The 22,098-nt window shown below is 40.3% G+C and overlaps 1 protein-coding gene across 1 annotated transcript in view; it reads right to left on the bottom strand.

Moving 5' to 3' along the window:
* hcn1 (hyperpolarization activated cyclic nucleotide-gated potassium channel 1) overlaps nucleotides 1-21,749 on the bottom strand; it is a 77,167-nt gene extending 55,418 nt beyond the window's left edge. The window contains exons 1-2 of the mRNA XM_015051139.1: nucleotides 21,039-21,749; nucleotides 13,647-14,070 (exon numbers count right to left, since the gene is read on the bottom strand). Coding sequence (XP_014906625.1) covers nucleotides 13,647-14,070; nucleotides 21,039-21,394 — 780 coding nt within the window. The 5' untranslated portion in view covers nucleotides 21,395-21,749. The remainder of the gene's footprint in view (nucleotides 1-13,646; nucleotides 14,071-21,038) is intronic.
* Between the last annotated feature and the right edge of the window lie 349 nt (nucleotides 21,750-22,098).

The following is a 22,098-nucleotide window of genomic DNA, read 5'->3' as shown; positions in this document are numbered from 1 at the left end:
ATGCTGCTGCTAAACACAGTAGGATTTCAGAAGTTAAATTATGCAAAAAGCAGGACCTTATTGTGCTGGATAATGTGGAGCAGCTACCTTTAGACTAAAGCCAGAGTCAAAGACGCTTCTAAGCTGCGTTCTGGCTGAAAACTCGCTTCCGTTTGTTTATTTTGGAAAAATGGAACCTATGGAGATGTTCATATGCAAAACAAAGAGGGTGGCAAATTTGTATATTAAGGAGTGCAGGAATCTAATATTGGCATCATAAAATTACACACATGTGGACTTTCACTAATTATCTTTCAGAACAGCAATGGTTTTGTGTTGGATTCTATTTACTGGTTTGATTTTTATTTGTGAAAAGTGTAGAAAATTGTTCCTTCACATTACAACTGTGCAGTACTTTGTTTGGTTGTAACATTATAAAAGGGGAAAAACTTCAAACGGTTAGAATGCCATTACAAGAAAATTAAAAGGCAGCAGCAAGTGCTTCATTTTCTCTTTTTTTAATATGTAAGTTAAATTTTAGATTTAAGAATAAACCTGTGCAGACAAACTTTCTGCCCTCTTTTTCTCAGTTACTTTCCTTCGGTGTCACTACCTTTCTGTCTCCACGTCTGTCTCGCTGTCTCCACTGTGCGGACATGTCTCTTTGCATCCAACATCAAACAAAAGGAACAAACTAAGAGTCAGACTGACTGCAACAGAAAGAGACAGAGAGTGAGACAGAGCAATAAGTGGAGGTAACCCCATCAAAGGAGTTCACCCTTGTTTACAGCAACAGTGTGATGCAGCTACAGTATAGCAACGTATTCAGGCTCACCTGGAATTAAACATCAATCTAAATGGTAATGAGTCTGAGTGCTTAGAGAACAACATCTCCATCTGCAGATGTTCCTTTACCAAAGGTCAAACTATACGATATACATTAGATCAGTATAATGCACAGATACAAACACGTACCTAGCTCTAACCCTAGCATGGTTGATAGCAATGTTGCCTTGCAGAAAGAAGGTCTTGGGTCTTTCTGCATGGAGTTGGTATGTTTCTCGTGTAAACTCATGGGTTGGTGTCCGTCTCCAACAGTCATTCAGCAACACAAAATTATACAAGCATGCCCAGACACACACCTAAGTCATGGTGTTGGACAGTAGGCGGAACAACAACACCAGGAGAACCCCAATGCAAACCTAGAATGAGAATGTATGGAGTTTTTTTTTTTTTTGTTGTTTTTTTTTTTTTTTTTCCAAATTATTTTTTTCTACATAAAAATTACAGCTTATAAAAACTCAATACTGCATTAGGACACAGTGCTGTAGGGGAAAATTAACTTTAATGTGCTAATTATTTTTTATAACCCTGGAACTGTTCAGATAAAAACTATTTACTCAGATTATTAACTTTTGATTGTGTGTTCTAACAATATAGAATGTTTTGGAATAAATTCAGTTCCCTGAATGCTTTATAAGAGATACAACAGATTTTGACAATGTTTGCAAACTTCTCGCTCGCCCATCCAAATCACTGCATTCAGGTGTTAATCACTTCCATGGCACAGCTGTATAAAAAACCTGCACCGAGACAAGCAGACTGCTTGCAGAAAACAGTCGGCGAGTTCCAGTGCAGAACTGTGACGGGATAAATAAATTCAGCCATGAACATTCTTTGTTAGGAAATACTCCACAGTCTGGTATTGGTGTTGTATGACAAAGTTGAAGTGACTGGGAACTGCAGCAACTCTGCCACACATCAGTAGGCCACACAAGTTACTAGTGAGATGCAGGGGGAAGGCAAGGCAAAGCTGGATGCAGCGTTGTAAAGCATGGACACTGTGGATTCTGGAGCAGTGGAAACAAGCTATCTGGAATGACAAACCAGGCCTCTCTGCCCGTCATCTAATGGACGGGTTGCAAGGAGAACAACACTTCTCTGATTGCATTGTGCCAAGTGCAAGGTTTGGCACAGAGGTGAATATAGAGTGTGATTGTTGCTTAAAAGCTGGGCTCATCCGCATAGAATCAAAGGAACTCTTAATGCTTCAGCACACTTTACACGACTGCAAAGCAGTGAGCATAATATAAAGACATGCATAAGAGAATTTGACATGGAAGAGCTCATCTGTACGGCAATGAGTTCTGACCTTAAGAACACATTTGAGATTAAATGGAGTGGAGACGCATCGATATTTGACCTTACAAAGCAGTTTCCTAAAGAATGGTGAAAAATGCCGATAACGATACTTCTGTATTTCAGTGAAGCCTTCCCAGAAGAGCTGAAGTGGTTGTACCTGCAAAAGCTGGACCTATTAAGCCCTATTGATTAAAAACAGGACGTCACTCATGTTCATAATGATGTGACGGTAGATGAGCAGATTCCTTTGGCAATACAGTTTGTATTTTGCAGTGCATGTCGTTTTTCTACCTCTTTTTTTTTTCCCCATCGACCTGCCACTACTATGGTTGTCTGGGTCTCTTTCACAGTTTGGCAGTGTGTCCATAAACCAGACAATTGATTGGGTTAAAATGTTAAATGAATTGGATTTTTAGAGCTGTAGATGCTCTCGTTAGTTGTAGAACTCACGGAAGTTCTATAACTCTTCTGGGGATTCATCGTGGAGAGTAAATCCGCACAATGGCCTCGTGTTTCTAGTTTATTACTAGGTTAAATGCTGCTGACGTGGCACAGCCCACACTAAGACTTCTGAGGAGCAAATGAGCAGCAAGTAGTGGGGTGTCTGCAGAACTGAAGCAACAAATATATATATATATATATTGCATTAAATTAAAATATATATATATTGCATTAAATTAAACTAAATTAAAATGTTCGGTGAAGGTCAAGAGTGGTCATACAAAAACAATGGATCTAAAACTTGTGAACGCAAAACAGACTAGTTAAGTTTTTAACAAATTTTGCAACAAAGACTTATTTAATTAGTGCTATGCTTGTCTTTTCTTATGCCACATTATTTATGTTGCTTCCTCATGGTCTACTTATGAAGAGATCTAAAAAAAAAAGTATGTCTTCACTTTTTTCAAATACATTTTTTTTGACGCTCAGGAAGAACAACAGTAAAATGCTACCGTTGGCAAGCATGGCAGGAGAAGGGCTTTCCCCTACAAAGGGGTCGCCCTACAAACTGAAATGTGTTGAGTTGGCTAAATCCTACAGCAACTTGAACTGGAACGCCGTGCTAAGGTTAGATGAGACGGGAGTTTTTGGCAACACACACTCCAGGAGGGCCAAGAGTAGGAAGACAACACACAGCACAAAATTATCAAAAAGCAGCAGCAGTGGTAGTTTTGTATATCTTCCTGTCAGATGCATTTTTAATGAACAAATTTGTTTAGTTTTCTTTTTTTTAGGGTCAGATCATGTCTACAGTAAAATAATAAAAATAAATGCATTTATTTTTATTATATTTAAGACTTTTTACACATTTTCAACGGGGTTATCCTTAGCAGAACACTTTTTAAGCAGCAGATTTCCTTCCACTTTCTCAAACCTAAATGTGACCTTAAACTCTGTGTGCTTAACCATATGGAAAAACAATTAGCACTCTCTACTGCAGCTAACAAGAGCAACTAGCAACAGAAGGAGCAATTTGGCAGGGAAAAATAAAACGGTCAGCAGGGAACGAGGAGAAGAAAGTCGTTCTTTCAGGCCGTTGAGTCTGGGATTTTCCTCCCCTTGAGCCAAGAGTCAGCTTCCCTCGGTGAGCTGAGCAAGAACAGGATTCATGGTGCATTATGCTCATCGTCACAGAGGCTCATTTGGAAGACAGAAGACGAGAACTGACAGGGCGAGATGGAAAAAAAAAAAGCGACACCCTTTATTTCTCTTTGCATGACAAAATTGGTCTGACGAAGTCCATTTAGTTATTGTGTACAAGTCAGTTTGTTTTTTGTTTTTTAACACAGAAATTTATGTGTCAAAGGAGATAAAAATGACCAAGTTTGTCAGCAAGACCAAGCCACAAATTTCTCAAATAAATATTTTTGGCAGAAGAAATAACCCGCTGTAAAGTTATAGTATTAGCAGAGGATTGTTGGTGGCGGTGAAGCGCGCAGTTTGGTTTAAAATAAAAATCTAAAAATCTCAAATCGGCGGCAGCAAAAATGTCAAATGCATTACCTGAATTCATTTAAACGGACAATACTCCCTCCTAAAAAAGAAAAAAAAATGTCAACTGTGTAACAGTCAGAGCTTTGACGCGCGGAGATGTGACCGAGCTCTTCATCTGCCCTGCGGCAAGAAATCTCTGCTTTGCCTCTAACAAACCATGGGGCCATGCTTCTCAGTGCAGAGATACTGAATCTGTTTATTCCAGGTTTCTTAATGAGGAATCCACACCGTTTTATCTAAAAAGTGGGATCAGAAGTTGGGCTTCAACACAAAACACAAAGGGAAGCAGGTAGAATCATGTGTTTATAGCACATCAGTAGACTTAGAAAATTTGTGTTGCATTACAAATGCAAGATTTTACTGAATGCAATATTTTCTTCCTGACTTTTGTATCATATTTGCAGAGGATGCAAAAGTGTTGCACGGGATAACTACATTAACTCTTTATGTCGAACCGCACAAGTACTGATTTACCTTTTTTTTTTTTCAATTTTATAAATCTTGTTACCATAAAGTTTGAGGTGACCGAACTCCCTGAAGGTACTGTCCAGAACTTGAGCAGCAATGCCATTTTCACATTTTTCACGTCACCAAAATCCACTTCAAAAGCACTTTAACGCTACGTATTATAATTACTAAGTCGTAAGAAGCGCACGTTAAATAATAATTGTAAACATAAACGTTGTACATAATTGCACTATAATGCAAGTGGAAAAATTCCAGTTTTTAGCACATTTGCTATGATGGGCGAACAATCTCAGAGGAGAAGCAAAGCAGCGGCACAGGCACAGAAGATGCTCTCCGCTGTGAAGACATCACAGACAGGACTGATGTCCCTCCTAACCCACAGGTCACTGCAGCAAAGCACACACTACAGATAGGCTGGCAGGATTACTTGCTGCAGCCACTTTGGCGCATTTACTTTATCACGACTTCAATGTTTCAACTGCTCTAAAGAGGACGAGAACTCCACTTGAACCTCCACATTCATCTAACTTTTTTTCCCCCCCTCGCATCAGGAGATGCTGCCGTAAAGACCCCCTCCCTCTCAAACACACACACATACACACACACACCCTCCCAACTTCCTCAATCCTTCTTCTGCAACATGCAGGCTGCTTTGAGGCGTCATCAGTTTGATAATAAATAACACAGATATCTCCTGGCATCCATAAACTGTGGTGCAGAACCGGACCCTCGGCAACATCTATAGATTTTTTATTTTTTTTTATTTTTGAGTGAAACCATTAAAACAAAGGGTTCAGCTGTACTGAATGAGGGACATTAAGTCTTTTTATTGCTTATCTTTGCAACAGGAGTGTCAGTCACGCTACGGGTGGATCGATGTTTTCCACCGAGCCGGATTGAAAGAGTTCAAGTTGTGCTTTCAAGCTGCCACATGTCTCCTCTTATTGGCCACAGAGTATAAAAATACCCAGATCCACTCACAAACACGTAGACATGACAACAATCCTCGGCCTCTCGCATCGCATCAAATCGCAGAACGTAACAGGAAACAGTTGTACGCAGACACCAGCCGGCGGCTCCGCTCCGACGCGGAGTGAGAGTCCTGCAGCCACTCGCATTTCTGCTGCCCGCTTCCTGCTTGTGTGTCCAACAGCTAAATACCATTTGAGAGAATGTGGTAATGAGGACAGGCTCCTTTTAATTATGCTCGTGTAAATGCCATTTGCTGCTCTCTCTGATAAATTAGCCGTGTGTTGCTTCTATACGTTCATGTTGAGATGACAAATGGGAGACTGGTGAGAAAAAATAAAAAAAAGAGAAATAAAAGAGATCACTTGCATGTCCTGAGTTTGAGCTTAATTTTACAGAGCTAACTGTGAGATCCTGTTTTCTAACTGCAACGGATGATAAAAGAAAAACTATGCAGCTGCTGTGTGATTCACCAATGAAAAGAAACACAAACTGCTCCCCGTTCTATTTTTCCTGTCTTTCTACTCTCCTTTAATCTAACACACAATTTAGTACATCATGAGTCAGCGCATCTCCCCGTGTGTGTGTGTGTGTGTGTGTGTTTTTCTTTGTTTTGTTTTTTTTGTGAGAGTGTGTGCGTGGCTGTGCGTCTGTTTGTCCCCGCGTGGTTCTGGGACGCCGGCCCCGTGGCTCTGAGCACCTGGCACAGCCTTTACTGAAACAGGTGAAGCAAAACCACGGGATATTGTAACGCCCACTAATCAGCTTCAACACGAAACAAGCTGGTAATGAGATGCCTTCGGCTTCATTGTGAGGCTCTTTTCGGGTTATGATACCGCACACTTCCGACGCGTTCAGATTCGTCATCACTGGAGGACAGGATGCTCCATTTCGAGTTTTTTTTTTTTTTTTTGTAAAAATCTGCTTCTGTGCTCATATGTACATTATTTATATATCTTCGCAAACCTAGTTAGTTCCTTCTCATGCAGCACCTTCAGTTTTCTTTTGTTGTAGTTTTATTTTTTTAAGTATTTTTTGAAGTTTTTAACAATCTGCCACCCTCCCGTTCATAAATTGTGTATTTGAGTTGTTCTCAAACCATGGATTACAGTCCCTTCTGAGTTCACAACTCACAATTTCAGAGTGAAACAAACTGCTTCTACTGTCGCTGCTGCTATTTTACCAAACGCAAGTAGACAATCGTCCCCACAGTGCCACCAGGAATATTGTAGATTAAAATGCTGGGCGCCTGTTGACATCTATTATGAATTAATCAGAGATGAGTGAGACGTGTAGAAATCTGCACATGAACCGAATCAGACAATTTTCAGCTCGACTGTTCCTGCTCAGTGATGGGCAAGTTGAAAATTGAAAAAAATATGTTCTTTTTCTGATAAAAAAAAAAGAAAAGCCTTTAACTGTCATGCTGATGGCACTAAACTTCAAGGCAAACAGCTACAGAGTGAAGAAGAGACAAAATAAGCTATTTTCAGTACGATACTGCTTTAATTTTAAAAATGGATTCCTTGGGATACCTATTAGCTATTCCTAATAGCTAATCTGTTAGCTTAGCTAATAGTTCTTTAAAAAAAATATACAACCAAAAGAAAACTGTGTAAAGACCTACAAAGACAGACTATAGAAATGGTACAAACATTCACACTTTGAATGATGGAGGGTGTAAAAAGCTCTGGTGTCAGACAGTCACACAAAGGTGTGGGTTATTTGAAGGCCAGTAGAAGATAGTTTAGTTTTCCTGCTGCCACACACAGCAAACTGGATACACCGAGGTCAGCTTGCTCACAATTTCCCTCTTTCAGATCGATTTACCAATTGTGAATCCAGCACCTCGGGTTGGGAGGATAGATCTGTGCTGATAAACTCTAATTAAAGAGATCACTTACTTAATGGCTGGGAGTCGGCCCCAAACTTTCTGTGTAGAGCAAACTGCACAACTGGAAACACGGGAAGCTTTTCAACAGGAGCGGTTTGTGAATACACTTTCTAAATTTGAACATTAGGCAATGCTGAAATGCAAAAGAATTTTGAGAAGATCTGATGAACTTGAACTTGTGACTCTGTTACATCCATCAGGCTGCCTGAGAATCATTGCCTTTTCTTTTCAACCCATCTCCAAGTTCATGTCAGATCAGGTGTTAAAAAAATAACCCAAGAGGTTCAGCATTAATAACAAAATAATGAAGTTTCCTTGGAATACAAAAAAGCAGGTGTAAATCATCTTATTGCAAACGTTTCTGTTCTATGGGAGGTTTCTGCCAAATTACAACTGCAAGCCTGTTAAAATTTCTATTTCAATTGTATGATATACTTTGAGTAGACTCTGATCTTGCAATACCATGAGTAGGTAGTCGATCTTAAATTGTGAATGCATCATGCTTGAGTGCATGGTGCATCACTTTACAATAAACAATTTGCATTATTGTTTTACAAAATAAAGCAAATTTTGAAAAATAGTAATTTTATATATTGCTAAATATACACAAATTAAATATCTTTAATTTCTAAAGATATTTAATTTTCTAAATAAATAAATAAATTGCAATCAAATGTTTTGCTAAAAACTCCATCCCAAAAACATCCAATTAGTACATCTCATACATTCAAAATTGTAATCTAAGGCATAACATTTAGCTGTTTGTGGATTAGGTGTACTGATTTCATGTTTTATCCAACAGTGCAGCATTAGTCAAACTCAGCCTGAGGTCTCAGGGAGGTTAGAGCCACCCCTGAGGGCTGCTGCGTTGCCACAAGCCCAACCTGAGCCCTCCAGCTTGAGCCAGATTCTGGCAGGAGGCCGGGTGGCCGTGACGAGCCAGATGTGGCACTGGGAGCTCTGGGGATTTTCTACGTGCAGTTTACAAATGTTATCCTTTAATTATGCGATTGCATCTTTTATTAAATACGTTAAATCAGCACGGACGCGGCGGTTTAAGCAATCCGTTCATATAAACCTTACCGTGGACAAACATATTTTCATGCAACTAAGGTTCGCAAAAACAGAAAGCGTGCGGAGGCAATTTTAGAAGTTGGACACGGTAAAACTTTGGTGTAATGACTCAAAGGTCATTTGTATAATTAGCCTGTGAGGGCATGAAATAATAAGAGAAACATACGGACAGGAGGATCAAAATGCATGAGAGCAGAGGGCGAAAACGTCCTTGAAACATCCCTAAAAACGCTGGTGAAGTTAAAGATTAAATGGTGTAAATGCCACCACTAATCACTGTCATTATAAAAGGCAACTCATTAAACTCTCAGACATTACATACAAGTAGTTGGTAAACCACCACTCACCAAAAAAAAAAGAAAAGAAAAAAAATCAAGGTACTTTATCACCACCCAAATACAATACAAGCATTTAAAAATACCCAAAAACTGTCTTTACTTCTTTACTGTGTAGTACATTATTTTTGTATGTTGGGGAAAATGAGGCCAAAACAAGGGACTTTCATCCAGACCACATTAACAGATTCTAAATGAATTCAGAGAAAAGAAACTGGCAGACAGTGAAACAACATCTGAAAATTATTCCTACTCGGTTTCTTGCTTCTTTCATGGTGTCCAGTGGATGAGGTTTTCTTCCAAAGCAATTAAAAACCTGTGGTTCACAACATATAGGACTCCTTTTATTTGAGTCCTCCCTCTCAATAATTATAGAACTCCACTTTATGGTGCCCCCAAAAAGAAGACCAACATGACCCAAAATGTCCTATTTGATGACAACCATCATTCAAAAACTTTAGTCCTATTTTATGTCGAATCCTGTCGTTTGCGTATCCACATAAGCAGTGGCGGTGAAGGCATTAACGACTCTACTTGGCATATGAATAGCATAGCATCACTAACAAACACTGGTTTGATAGCTTTTGGTACATTAGCGGCCAAGAATAAAGTTAAGCTACATTCAGCAATTTAGCCTTCACTTCCAGTGAAAAGTTCACATCCACTCATCACAGAATGTCACGTTCATTTTTGGCCTTTAAGAAGCCATTTGGAGCATTTTTCTCTTCCCCAAGATAAACCACTTTCATAATTTCCTGGATAAAGAGTTTGCATAAGCTCGAATTTATTGTGAATTTTTGGGCAAAACTAACAACGCATAAGCAAATATAGATTTTCAAACCCTTTCATTTGTAGATACATTACCTTTAACAGACTAGTGCCTGGACCACATGCTTTCTGTACCCATGGCAACCGACAAAAGCATATGACGTGAAATTTTGACCCCTCTTCATAAGAGAAACAGTAGAGGTCATTTAGCTGGTTGGTTGCCTGACACGGACCTGATGTTGCACTCAAAAGGTCTTTATTATAGAGAAAATAAAAACATACACTTTCACACACCAATACACAGATTGATAAGCATCTTAATCTTTAACGCCTTACCCCAGGATGCAGGCGTGGCATGGAAGGAAGCTGGAGCTGAACTCGCAACTTTTCAGTTGCAACACACCTACTCCTGCGTTTGAGCCACAGTGGCCCAAAACCTTCTTTTGTAAAGTTGAGATTGTGGCTTTAGGAAGGTTTTTATTTTCATTTTACTTCATCCGTTGCAGAAACAAATGAGATGTCTAGGGGATAACTGTCTTCTGGAAACAAAATATTGACTTTGTGTCCAAGTCGGAACTATATGACAAAAAGCCCAGTTTAATCAAAAAATATTAAACTGGGCTCACCCATTCTCAAACCCATCATAAGCTGTAATAAAAGCCAGTTAGACGTTGCAACGGAGGGTTCTTATTAAATAATAATAATAATAATAATAATAATAATAATAATAATAATAATAATAAAAAACATCACCTAAAATCCTGTACCAGCTACAGGACTAAATGTGAAACGTTTAAAGAATATCAACATTCCAACAAAATGGCTGACTCTTTATAAAGTGCACAATATAGTAAATGAGAAAATAATACGAGCTCAGCTTAAATCAGAGCAACACTTTTACTCTGTTGACATTTCTGGTTTGAGTTCGACGTGAAATCAAACCAGAAAATGACTCCATAAATCGTGGCGTGAAAATATGCCGATGTCTCCTAAAGTCAAATCCGTCCCGTTCACCTCCTCACAGGAAGATCAGGGGGAAAAAAAGGAGCTACTTTTCAGGTGTGCAAACAGCATGGTCTTCCAAGTGGTTGGTGCCTGTTTAAATTGTCCTGTTTGAGTGTACGCCATATTTACTGCTCGCCGTGACCTTTACGCCGTACGCTATAATTTCCCAAAGCTCTGCACATTGCAATAATTATGTGAGAGTAAACACGCGGATGAATAGCTGATCAAACACAAAGAGAGAGAGCCATGCATAAACAGCGGCAACCAGCAGGATAAATACCAAGTAAGGTAGGGTGTAGGCGAGCGCCGGTGATTTAACTACCCAGTCATCTGTGATGGATTCCTGCATTGCAACTTTCGACAAGCTTCCTAGCTTATCTTATAGCCCCCCCTCCCTCCCCCCCAATGGCTTATAGTCAAGTGAGTGTATCCACTCAGCTGTTTTATTTAAAACAGCTACGTGTTCTCGTTTTTGGCACAAGCAAATTTAACAGAACAAAAGCGCGGATTTACTAAAACATGGCAGGTAGTTACTTCAGCACACCTGCAGCTGACTACAAACCTATTTTTAAACACACATGGCCAACATCTATCATTTTAAGTAAAAATAAAATCCTTCCCTGTGGGTGAAAAAGAACGGCACGAATACAGCCAACATATTAATATGCCGTTTGTCTCTGCAGCACAAAGATCTACAGAGGATTTAACAAAAAACAACAAATCTGAATGTGGCCAGTTCTGACTGTCCGGCCTGTGATGATGATTAAACAACACCCATCGTTCCCTCCGCAGACGGAGGAGAGAGATGTGACAAAGTGAGGAAGGAGGCGGCCAACACACCACGACAGATGAAGGAATGATGGATGAACATAGAGGACGGAGGACGACTTATTGTGGAAACTGACTGCCTGAATACCTAACTAAGTCTGTGGTTGAGCTGATGTAATGACAGTTACGCTGCTTGAAGTCCATTACGACGGCAGAGGCTGTATTTGTCCCTCCATTAGCGCTCTAATCCTGATGCAGACACCTGACATGTTGGAACTGACTGGACTCTTTCCAACTCACGTCTCCTGTGGATGCGTCGGCTGTTTTGAATGGGGCTCCGAAAAAAAAAAAAAAAAAAAAACTATTATTGTAATTTTAAAAAGCCTGACATCTAAAAGGACAAACAGAAATGACAACAGCACATAGGTGAGAGAAGTGAACGAAAAGGAACAACGTGAATGAGAAGAACAGAGAGAAAAGCAGTGCTGCGAGTTCTGCTCCTCTATTCAAGCATTACGACGCGTCCCTATATGCTGCACCGCCAGGCTGCATGCTCACTGCAGATTTTCATTAACCTTGCTGCACCACATATTTGTCTCAGCCACACAACACTCAGACCTATTCAAGTCGCTCTTTTCTGTGTGCTATTTTATAAGGCATAAAAGGGAGACTGAATAGAAAGGACAGCACTTTGTAAAAAATTTCATATATAAACATATATGAAATATATATATATATATATATATATATATATATATATATATACACACATACACAAAATTAAGAAGTGCAACATGCATATGTATTCAGTAAATAAAAAAAAACTGTGTAAGCAAATTTCATCAGGGGTTCATCAGCTCACCTGATTAGTAAATAGAGTCTCCTTGTGTGTATTCTAACCTCAGTATGGATGTAGCCGTTATCTGAAGGCCTCAAAAAGAAGCTACTTTTCAAATAGAACTACTTCTTTATGAAATAAAATAAAGAACCCAGCAGGGAACACAGCAAACACATGGCGAAGGGTTCTGTCTCTAAACAGATGAGAAAGACATTCTCTGCATAGTTGCAAAGTAATATTTGGTGGAAAACCAATCCTGCATGAAATCCCAAACACACCATCCCTGCGGTTTCATTTGGTAATGGCGGCCTCGTGCTGTTTTCCAGCAAGGACAGGAAGCATCAGAATGGCGGTGAGATGTAACCAGGCGAAAATGTTTATATTCTGAACAAGAAATCACAAAGTGTGGTCCAGCACATTGGCCTTTTAGTTTAGCACTAATGCTAACTTTTGTTAGCTAGCTATGGTGTGCAGCATTTTACTACAGTACTTACAAATCATCATTCTCTCACTTGTCAGGCTGTTATTTATTTTTTTTGTACCAAAATGCTGGGAAAACAAATTAGCATTTTTTCAATGCTTCTGTAATCAAGAGTTGTCAGGCAGCCTAACCAGACGTCTTTATTATGCAACCCTGTCACACAACAGTGCAGCTCTAAAACTGCTTCCCGTTTTACTTCAAAATAAGAGTCTTAACTATAAACACAAGCAGGATATTATGAACATCTTATACCCACTTCACCAGACCAAATCAGGCTGACAGCAACTAGGTAGATTTTTTTCGCAAGACAGACTTCATTTTCACAAAACATACTGAAGTGTGTTAGTATTATGCAATCTTGAGTTAACGGATATTATATTTCTGGTTTCCACCTTGCAAGAAGGGCAGTACTGTATGTAGTTACTAGCAGGAACATTCTAACACAAGATTTTGTGGAACCGAGGCGTACCTTGAAACAGAAAGCGCGTCCATGTCTAAATAAAAGTGCCTCTCATTTTAAAATATCTATTGACTGTAAAACTGTACTGGAATCAGACTGATTACCACAATTAGTAAGAAAACATGCGTAATTTAGGTGTGGAACACTACTTATGACCTCCTCAAATCTATAGAAAAATCACAAGAGCAGGATAAATCCTTCCACAACTGAAAATAATGAACTTTAAATTTGAGATTGTTCCCACCACCACGTTACATCTAGCTTTACTGTGTAGAATTGTCGATGAGTAATGTAGCCTTTTATTGCATTTAGTCAGTATATGTCTCCATAAAAACCCTCTAAAAATGGCACCGGGTGGTTTTAGATCCAGCTCACAAGCCCAAATATACACAGAATAATCTCATAACAACGACTCCCTCTCTTTTTTTTTCTCCTTTTAATCTATATGCAAAGAAATGCCGTATACACACCTCCTCCCACTGATGTATATATCTGATGAGCCGGGACAATCTCAACAGACGCAGCAGACTGAGGATCTTGGTGAAGCGGACGATTCGCAGAGCGCGTGCAGTTTTGTACACCTCCGAGTCGAAGCCTTTCTCCACAATTAAAAAGATATAATCCACCGGAATGGAGGAGAGGAAGTCCACCACGAACCAGCTCTTCAGGTAATTCATCTTGATGACCTTGGGGTCGAGGATGATCTCGGAGCTCTCCTCGTTGACGATCCCCGTCCTGAAGTTCATGACCAGGTCCACCAAGAAGATGGTGTCCGAAGCCACGTTGAAAACCAGCCAGGTGGTGGTGGTCTGCTCTGAGAAGAAGGTTATTCCCACAGGAATGATGATTAGATTCCCCATCATCATGATGAGCATTATCAAGTCCCAGTAGAACCTGCAACGGAGATGCATGCAATTTAGTGAAGCAACAAAAACAAGGCAACCTTAGCTAGTTAACATGAATCGATAGATTGTTGCATAATCCTATTACACAACTGGTGGTTTTACTGATTTCAAGGTGGAAGAGTTAAGACTATGGCTTTTATTTTACTATGTGAACCCACAGGAAGCATGAAGATCCATGCTAGAGTTATTGCCAGATCTCGTAACCATGATTCAAGGACACCAGGTTATCTATTGCTACCACTTACTGTCCCTTTTCAGGACTCTTTGGACTGAGACCCTCTCATACTTCACAGCCCCCTTAATGTCAGTGCGCTCTGCCTTGCCGTGCAAAGAAAAAAAAAGGAAAGGAAAAAGGCAGGAGTGATTCATCAGTTCCCATGCTCTGTTCACCAAGCATCTCAGGCCCCAGAAAAGGCTGAGCGACCACGAAATGAAAATAGATGCTTTCAGGAATCCTATCTCCTTCTAAAAACTCTCCGCTGACGCCATCCCTGCTCGCTCCTGTCCCTGCCTCGCTGCCCGCTCGCTGACGTTACCGAAGGTGGAAATGGACTTGCTGGCTGCTTGGCAGGCTGCCAGTCTGACGGGAGGACCGGCCACACAGAAATGGATCTGTGTGAATATATTAAACCAGGGCCTTGGCTTTATAAATACCCACAGATCATGTGTCCGATAATTGTCTTCACTTTGGCTGAAAAGCGGTCTTCAAGGTGGCTCACAAAACCCACTGAAGGTATTTTTACACCAGTAGCAGATATTGAGCCCTGGAGTGGACGCTTAAGGAAATTGCATGATGCACTTTGGGTTTTTCATGCATTATATTCCTCTCAGTGGTGTTTTATTTTAAGATATGAAGACAATGATGGTAATAAGAATCATTAATTAGACATTCTAAGCATTAAGAGTTTAAAAAAAATTATACTTTTTGGTGGCTTACTGTGCTATTGTAATATTCCATGCCTATAAACGCATCCATGCTGCTTGAGCTTTTCCACCATCTGTCATGTTACAACCACAGTGTATCAGAACAGCATGTTGGGGGTAAATGTGTAGAAGGAAAATTAAACATGGTTTGATACTTTCTTTTGCAAAGAAAAATCTGAAAAATCTAGTATGAATATGCAACTTTTTTTGCTGCAATTACAGCTACTAGTTGTTTAGGGGTATGTCTCAACTTGCTTTAAACATAAATAATAAAAAAAAAAACTTTATTCTTTCCTTTGTTTCTTTGCAAAACCAATCCGGCACAGTCAGACTGGATTGTGTTCAGCTATTCTCAGCTGGACCTAGATCTGGACTTTCACTAGGCCGTTCTAACACATGAAATTGCTTTGATCTGAACCCTTCCACTATAGATCTGGTTGTTTATCATTTCTGTCCTGCGGGTAGGTGAACCTCCTATTTCCAGGATTGTCCTGTATTTAGTTCCATTTATCAGCTGTTTGTTGTGCATCTTTGTTCTTGGTCTGCGACAAACAAAACACAGGACTTTCTTCTCGTCACTTCTCTGTTAAGGACAGACAATAGACATACTGTCAAAAGATTCTCTCACCTGAGATGTGGATCTCTGCAACTTCTGTGCTACAACAGGAGCTTAGGTTCCTGCTCTGATTAATTCTCTGCATTGTTATCCTGTAGGGATAGGTTTTATACTGAGATTAATTTGGACTCAAGTGAACTCTTGTTTGCCAAGAATTGAATTTAAGGATATGAAATGAAAAAAGGGCCTTAAATAATAAAAAATGCAATGCTATTTCAAGTGTTTGTAGAAACATTTTAACATTTCATTTTCATCTCACTTTAAAAAAAAAGTACGTCCTGAGGTTCCAAGGTTGTAATGTGACAAAAATGTGAAAAAATGTCAATACACAGCTCTGGGGGAAAAAATTAATAAAAAATAGGAGACCACTGCACTGAACCTCATTGAAAACCTCATGATTATTCCACCATATATTGACTTCTGGACTTTTCCTGAGTTAAAACATTAGTATCATTGTGTCTAAGTAAATGTGAACTTGCCTTCTCTGCATTATTTGAGGTTTGAAAGCACTGCAGGTTTTACGTTATATTGACCATTTCTCATTTTCTGCTAATAAACGCAAAATATTTCCTCGGGATTACGGAGACATGTTGTCGATAAAAAAAACAATGTTCATTTTACTCAAACATGTACATTTAAAAAGTTAAATCAGACTGTATTTTGAGTGCTTTCTTAATTCTCTTTCTAGAGCCGTATTTGCAAGGCACTGCATGTAAAGCACGAGTACCTTTTTTTTTTTTTCTTAGCATTTATTTATTTATTTATTTAAAAACAACTTATCTGCTGTGACTCATCTTTCCAATTTTCAGAGACACCAAAACTGGAATATTTACACTGGGGGCGATGGGGTCGAGAGTGAAGATGGAACACGAAATGATGAGCAAAAAAGATCATCGAAGCCTGTGGTTAAAGCAGGAAGCCCTATTAAAGTTAAACAAGTTGAAACACAAACAGCAGCTCAAAAGGTTAAGCTGCAAGTCAAGGAAATCTTGGATGTTTTCCACTCGTATTAACATAATGAAAAGGACTGCCCACATCTTTTATCTCTATCGTGACTTATTTTTGAGTGGTAATCACACTGTGCACGACCTATAAGACACCCACTTGAATAAGTCATCCAAGGGGTTGATCCAAAGCCCAGCATTTTGGGTGATATTTCTTTAAATGGGGTAGGAATTTGTGTTTTTTTTTTGTTTTTTTTTATAGACGTAGTCCATCATAAGGCTACCACCACATTCTGCCTCTGCACTCATGTTTTCAGTCATCACTGGATTAAGCTCTTGGATTAATGGTCAAGTTCTCAGTTTATTCTCAGTCCCAGTTAAACCAGTAGCTGTAACTGTACCTTGTACGTCTGCATACAGCTTTTATTTATCCTCTTCTTCAGATTCAGTATGTCAAGCAATGCACAAGGTGCATTATTCAAGCAGTGCGCTCCTGTGCAGCACCAGCTTTGCAGTCAGCCACCTCCAGATGCGCCGCACATGCTTCTTTCAAAGCTTCACACTGTAAATCACCCGAACACCCAAATAAGTCGCTGCCGTCATTGATTTACATGGGCGACAGGAGCGAGACACGGCCGACTCCGCAGTGACACTGCAGAGACGTTTCTTCCCGAGTCAATCCAGTACCTGCGGCGTGACAATAGATTAAACAAGCATGTGCGACCCCTGAATATATATTTTATTTAAAAAAAACAACGAAAAAAAAAGCAAAGAAATGAGACAAAATGTTCTTGCACACATCACAGCTTAAAGTTTTAAAAGACATGAACCTCAAACTAAAATTCCCAGGCAGAGGGATTCAGTAGTAGAACTAATCCTGCTTTAAATCAAACCAGCACTTTTTTTTTTTACTCGTAGATTTCCTTTTACAACAAGTGATCCATCATAATCAGTGCCAGGCCAATCCTGCCAAGCAACAGAGGGAACCCTACATGATCTTAGTCAGTGCAGGCTGGTCCAATCCGGTCTGCAATATAACAGGTAAGGCACGTAGTAAAAGGTCGCAAAGTAATGATGCTTGTGCGGCGAGAAAAAACACAATCTTCTGGTCGGAGAGAGGGGACCCGGAGCAATCTACGGATAGAACTGCAAGACGCGGCGACAGTAATTTACTCAATATTTGCGTTTATTGGTAAATGTCTGAATAGATTTTGTTTTTATGTGGTAAGAAACTGCAGAACTTCTGGCTTGATCAAATTTGAGCAATTATTTTGGAGCATATATTGTAAAAGGAAATGCAGGCACTATCCTCCACAAGTTTAAGATAGCATTGCAATTTATTAGGCCAAGGCGCACCAATCATTTGGTCAGATATCAGAACTGGAGATACTTTCCTTGAATTTTCTCTTACATCAACTCTGAAAAGTGATTCACTTATTCAATAAATGTACCAAAATAAGAACCTGCACAATTTTCTGTTATTTTAATTCATGCACTTTTCTGAGTTTAATAAAAATCTAATATGGGGTTAGGAACAAATGATTTGATGCGTAAAAGATGATAACCCTTTTACTACTTGATTTCCTGTTGAATTGAAACCCTCTACCTTTATAAAACTATTGTGTGACAGTCTTTCTATTCGGAAATCCATTTTTGGCCTGATCAGTGCATCTCTAGTTTACAAAATAAAATTAAAATGAACAATTTGCATCTTGAAAGCGGATTGCGTCAGAGTCCAACAAAACATAACACAAACCGTGAAGCCAGGCATGAAGCCTCTCCGAAATAAATCCATGAATAATAAATATTACTAACTTGCTATTAATCTTTAAGCAGGTACTGTGCACAAAGAATATGTTGCATATTGAGTTTCAAACACTCCCACCATGCATGGTGTCTTCCATGTGTTGTTTTTTTTTTTTTTTTTTACATATGGCTTTGGTCTACACTACACTGCTTAGATAACTAAACGAAAAAAGGCAGTTTGTTCACCTAAAATACACTCCGCCACTTTCAGGACTGTCTCAGAGCCGAAGTATCATCGTTTCTTTACATCGACTAAAGAGAAAGAATCCCTTCTGTCAAGCAACTCTTTGGAAAAGATCATTGAGAGGATAACCCGAGGGCAGCCTTCACCAGCAGGAGAATGAGAAACATCTTCCAGTGCTGCGGCAGCAATAAGGAAGAGGCCAGTCTGGCCTTTCTTTGCTGTGACATGTCCCCTTACAAATGCATGAGCAAAAATCTTGCCCGTTATTGCTACAAATTCAAAAAGGAAGTATGGATTACTCCTCATTATTCCTGGCATGCCTTTTGGTCATCTGTGCAAGGGGTCAGTCTTCTTGCGTAATTGTTTGTGGATTCTACTAAGCTCACTGACTGCCGTTTGTCGCTAATCTTGCCCACGAAGTTTGCACTTCTGTGTATCCACAAGGACATCTGGAAGTGTCTATGTGTTTGACTATGCCTTCCTCCAAGTGTATAATATAGACAATTTCTACATTTCACCTGCAGAGTGGCTCAGCAGTGGGCCAGCATCGGATTCTGCCTTTAGTATGACAGTCTTGAGTTGAAAACATTGTGCTTTTCACTATATGTATCTGCTGCTCAGGCAGGCACGATGCAGTCAAATGCCTACCAGACATACTTTTTAGTAGCTTGTAAATTCTAGTTTGAAAACATGAATACAGTGTTGTCTTGTAGTAGTGACGAGAAGCCACTTTTAGCTTGAGTCTTTGTTTTTCTTGCATCCAAATGTTGCAGACACGCAAATTTGTCTTTCTTCTAAATATGAGAAAAAAGATGTTTCAGCCAGCTGACGAGCAGAGGCCAGAAATAGGTAGGGAAGGGCCAGCGCTATGCTACTCTATGGTTCATAAAGAGAGCAATGTTGTAAAAACTGTAGATATACTTTTGTAGTTTATCTGGCACGTCAAGAAAAGATTTTGAAACTCTAACTTCATAAAACAAGATTCTAACTTGCTACCCACAACTTGCTCATTTCTACTTAGGACTCAAGCGTATTGGAAAACCTATTGCTGCTCGTCTTCAACCTGAGATCGAGTGGCCCTTAAATCAGCAGCAGTGTACACAGAGTTCTGCATTCACAGTTCCTGCCCAAAGCTCAGGACCACGGACAGCTCTGTGGTAGCGGCAAACAGAGGGAACAACTGGGATGATTGTCCTCGTGCCAAAAGCCCACTGGTGCAAAAGCCGGACCAGATGAAATGCTTAATTGGTCAAGAATTGAACTGTAAACATGCAAACATGCAGCATGTGCGTTACTGGTCCTTCCTGTGCATGGTTAGTGCTGGAAATATAAAACCAACTGTCCGGATCCATTTGCCACACAACCTGTGCTATAGGATTTAGGATTTGTGATATAAAGTGTTTTCTCCATACCAATACCCAAAATGGAACAAGGCATATATGCAAATTTGACAACTATGTAAATGTCAATATCACTCTTTGGAGGAGTTATGAACTGCTTCTATGCTGCAGCCAGCACATTCTCTCATTATGACAGCTGTAACATCTTCTACAGATTCAGTCTCATCGATTGATTTAGGTCGTTTTGTTGTTGTTGTTGTTGTTTTTCTTCTTTCTTGTTGTGTTTTTGTTGAGTTTGCTGCTTTTGACTAGAATCATGGCAGCATATAAGAAAAACAAATAGCAAAAATAAAAGTTCTGGAGAAAAAGAATGAAAATAACCCTGGATCAGTCTGTTGTAGATTGTGGAATATAAAAAAGATGAACATTTAATTTTGGGTTTCCCCATAATACCAATGGAAGAAGAGAGTCCATGTCCAATATAAATTAGACAAGGCTGCCAAACTTTGAGATTTATCTCCCTTAATACGTGGAAAATGTGAGATATTCCAGTGGAAGCAACTCAAACACAGCCTTACACCTCCTCTTTTAGTTTCCCTAAATTTATTCAACATGGCAGTTTTTGCTTCTTCTTTCCCCCTACGTGATATTACCGCATTCTGTGCTTCCCCCCCCCCTGCACGCAGGCCTTTCGCTTTACCGCCGCCTACAATGAAATGTTTACTACCGTGATGGTGCAGAGGCATTGTCACGTTGTGCCCAGGTGAAGTCGCCCCTTCAGATAGAGGAACACGTCGCCCAGTTTGTGTGAAACATGCAGGAAATCTGAGCTGTGAGAATGTTTGCAAATTCTGACATTCAGCAATCTTTTCCCAAGGACACCCCACCAATATATGCATCATTATTATTATTTTAATTCTAATTCTTTTTTTTTTTTTTTTTTTTTTTTTTTAATATGCGCAATGAATCAGCCTTGGAGCAGAGCCTCTCTGCCTGCAGAAACCAGATTGCTTACATGCAGAGGTAGATTAGTGGATGCGCTTAGGGGCCAGGCTGTATGAGGCTATCGCTCCCAGACCCTCAGGGTGACGGAGGGGATGCATTCAGAGGGAGGGGTGAGCAGGTGTGTGTTCCAGTCCTTACCTAAAATCGCTATATGGGTGAATGATCCAGTATCCGGCCGTCTGGACCCTCTCTTGCTCTTTCTCCACGGCTTTCTGACTGCCGAACATTCGCAAGGAGAACTTATTGACTCCGGGCTGCATCATCGCCCCGAATTGCCTCTGCATAAAACCATGCTGCCTGGACGCCCCGTCCAGGTCGTCAAAGCCGACCATGGCCTCTTCCCGCTCCCCCTTGAAGCCCACGGAGTTGCCATGGTCCTTCGTGTTCTGGCTCCCCGTGTTATTTTTCTGTATCGAGTCTTGCCTCTGAAAAACATTATTCCCATCCGCCTTCTCCTCCTTGTTGCCCGAGAACGAATTGGATTTGTCTTCCATGGTGCTCCGAGTTTGCCCGTTGTTCTCTGTGGACAGAGCGCTCCGCCGCCTGCTCGCGAGAGAGGACCCGCCGTGGGCTCTGCTGGTTCTTCTCGGTGTCCTTCAAACTGTTCGGCTTCTCTTGTCTTCAAATGCGAGTGCTGCAAACTGAGACGGAGTGCACGGGAGCCCGGTGGATCAGGTTTCTTGGGTTACCGCCATCTACCGACGGCCCCGGCTCCTGCCGTGCAGCGTCTGTGCTTCATCCCTCACTCCGCACGGCACTGCGGTTTAACTGGCACATGCTCCTGCACCTTATTTACATAATGCTACTGGCGAAATGTGGCCCGTGAGATCCCTCTGTCCTCCTCTCCGAACATCTGTCAGAGAGGAGGAAGTGGTGGTGATGGTGGGGGGGGGGGGGGGGGGGGGGGAGGGAGGCATTAAAAATAATAGTTTTGTTGTCAGTTTCTGTTTCTGTTTTGGCCTGAATGACGATATAAGTTTTATGTTTGCGCTAATATATGCACGACATATTCCATCACGATTAAAAAGATGCACGTAAGTTTGATCGACTCACTGTAGCATTTTTTTTTTTTTGGTGGGGGAGAATAATAATTTTTAATGTGTTGAACTTTTCCACATTTTGCCAAATTTCAGTGGAATATTCTGCAGTATAGTAATAACGTGCCCACTTGGGAAGCATGTTTTGCTTTGTTGTTGTT

The sequence above is a fragment of the Poecilia latipinna genome, unplaced genomic scaffold (assembly GCF_001443285.1).
Source record: "Poecilia latipinna isolate Pla-1442-1.1 unplaced genomic scaffold, P_latipinna-1.0 Scaffold1032, whole genome shotgun sequence".
Lineage (NCBI taxonomy): Eukaryota > Metazoa > Chordata > Actinopteri > Cyprinodontiformes > Poeciliidae > Poecilia > Poecilia latipinna.
Note: the sequence above shows the minus strand (reverse complement) of the source record. Positions and strands in the feature narration are given on the sequence as shown.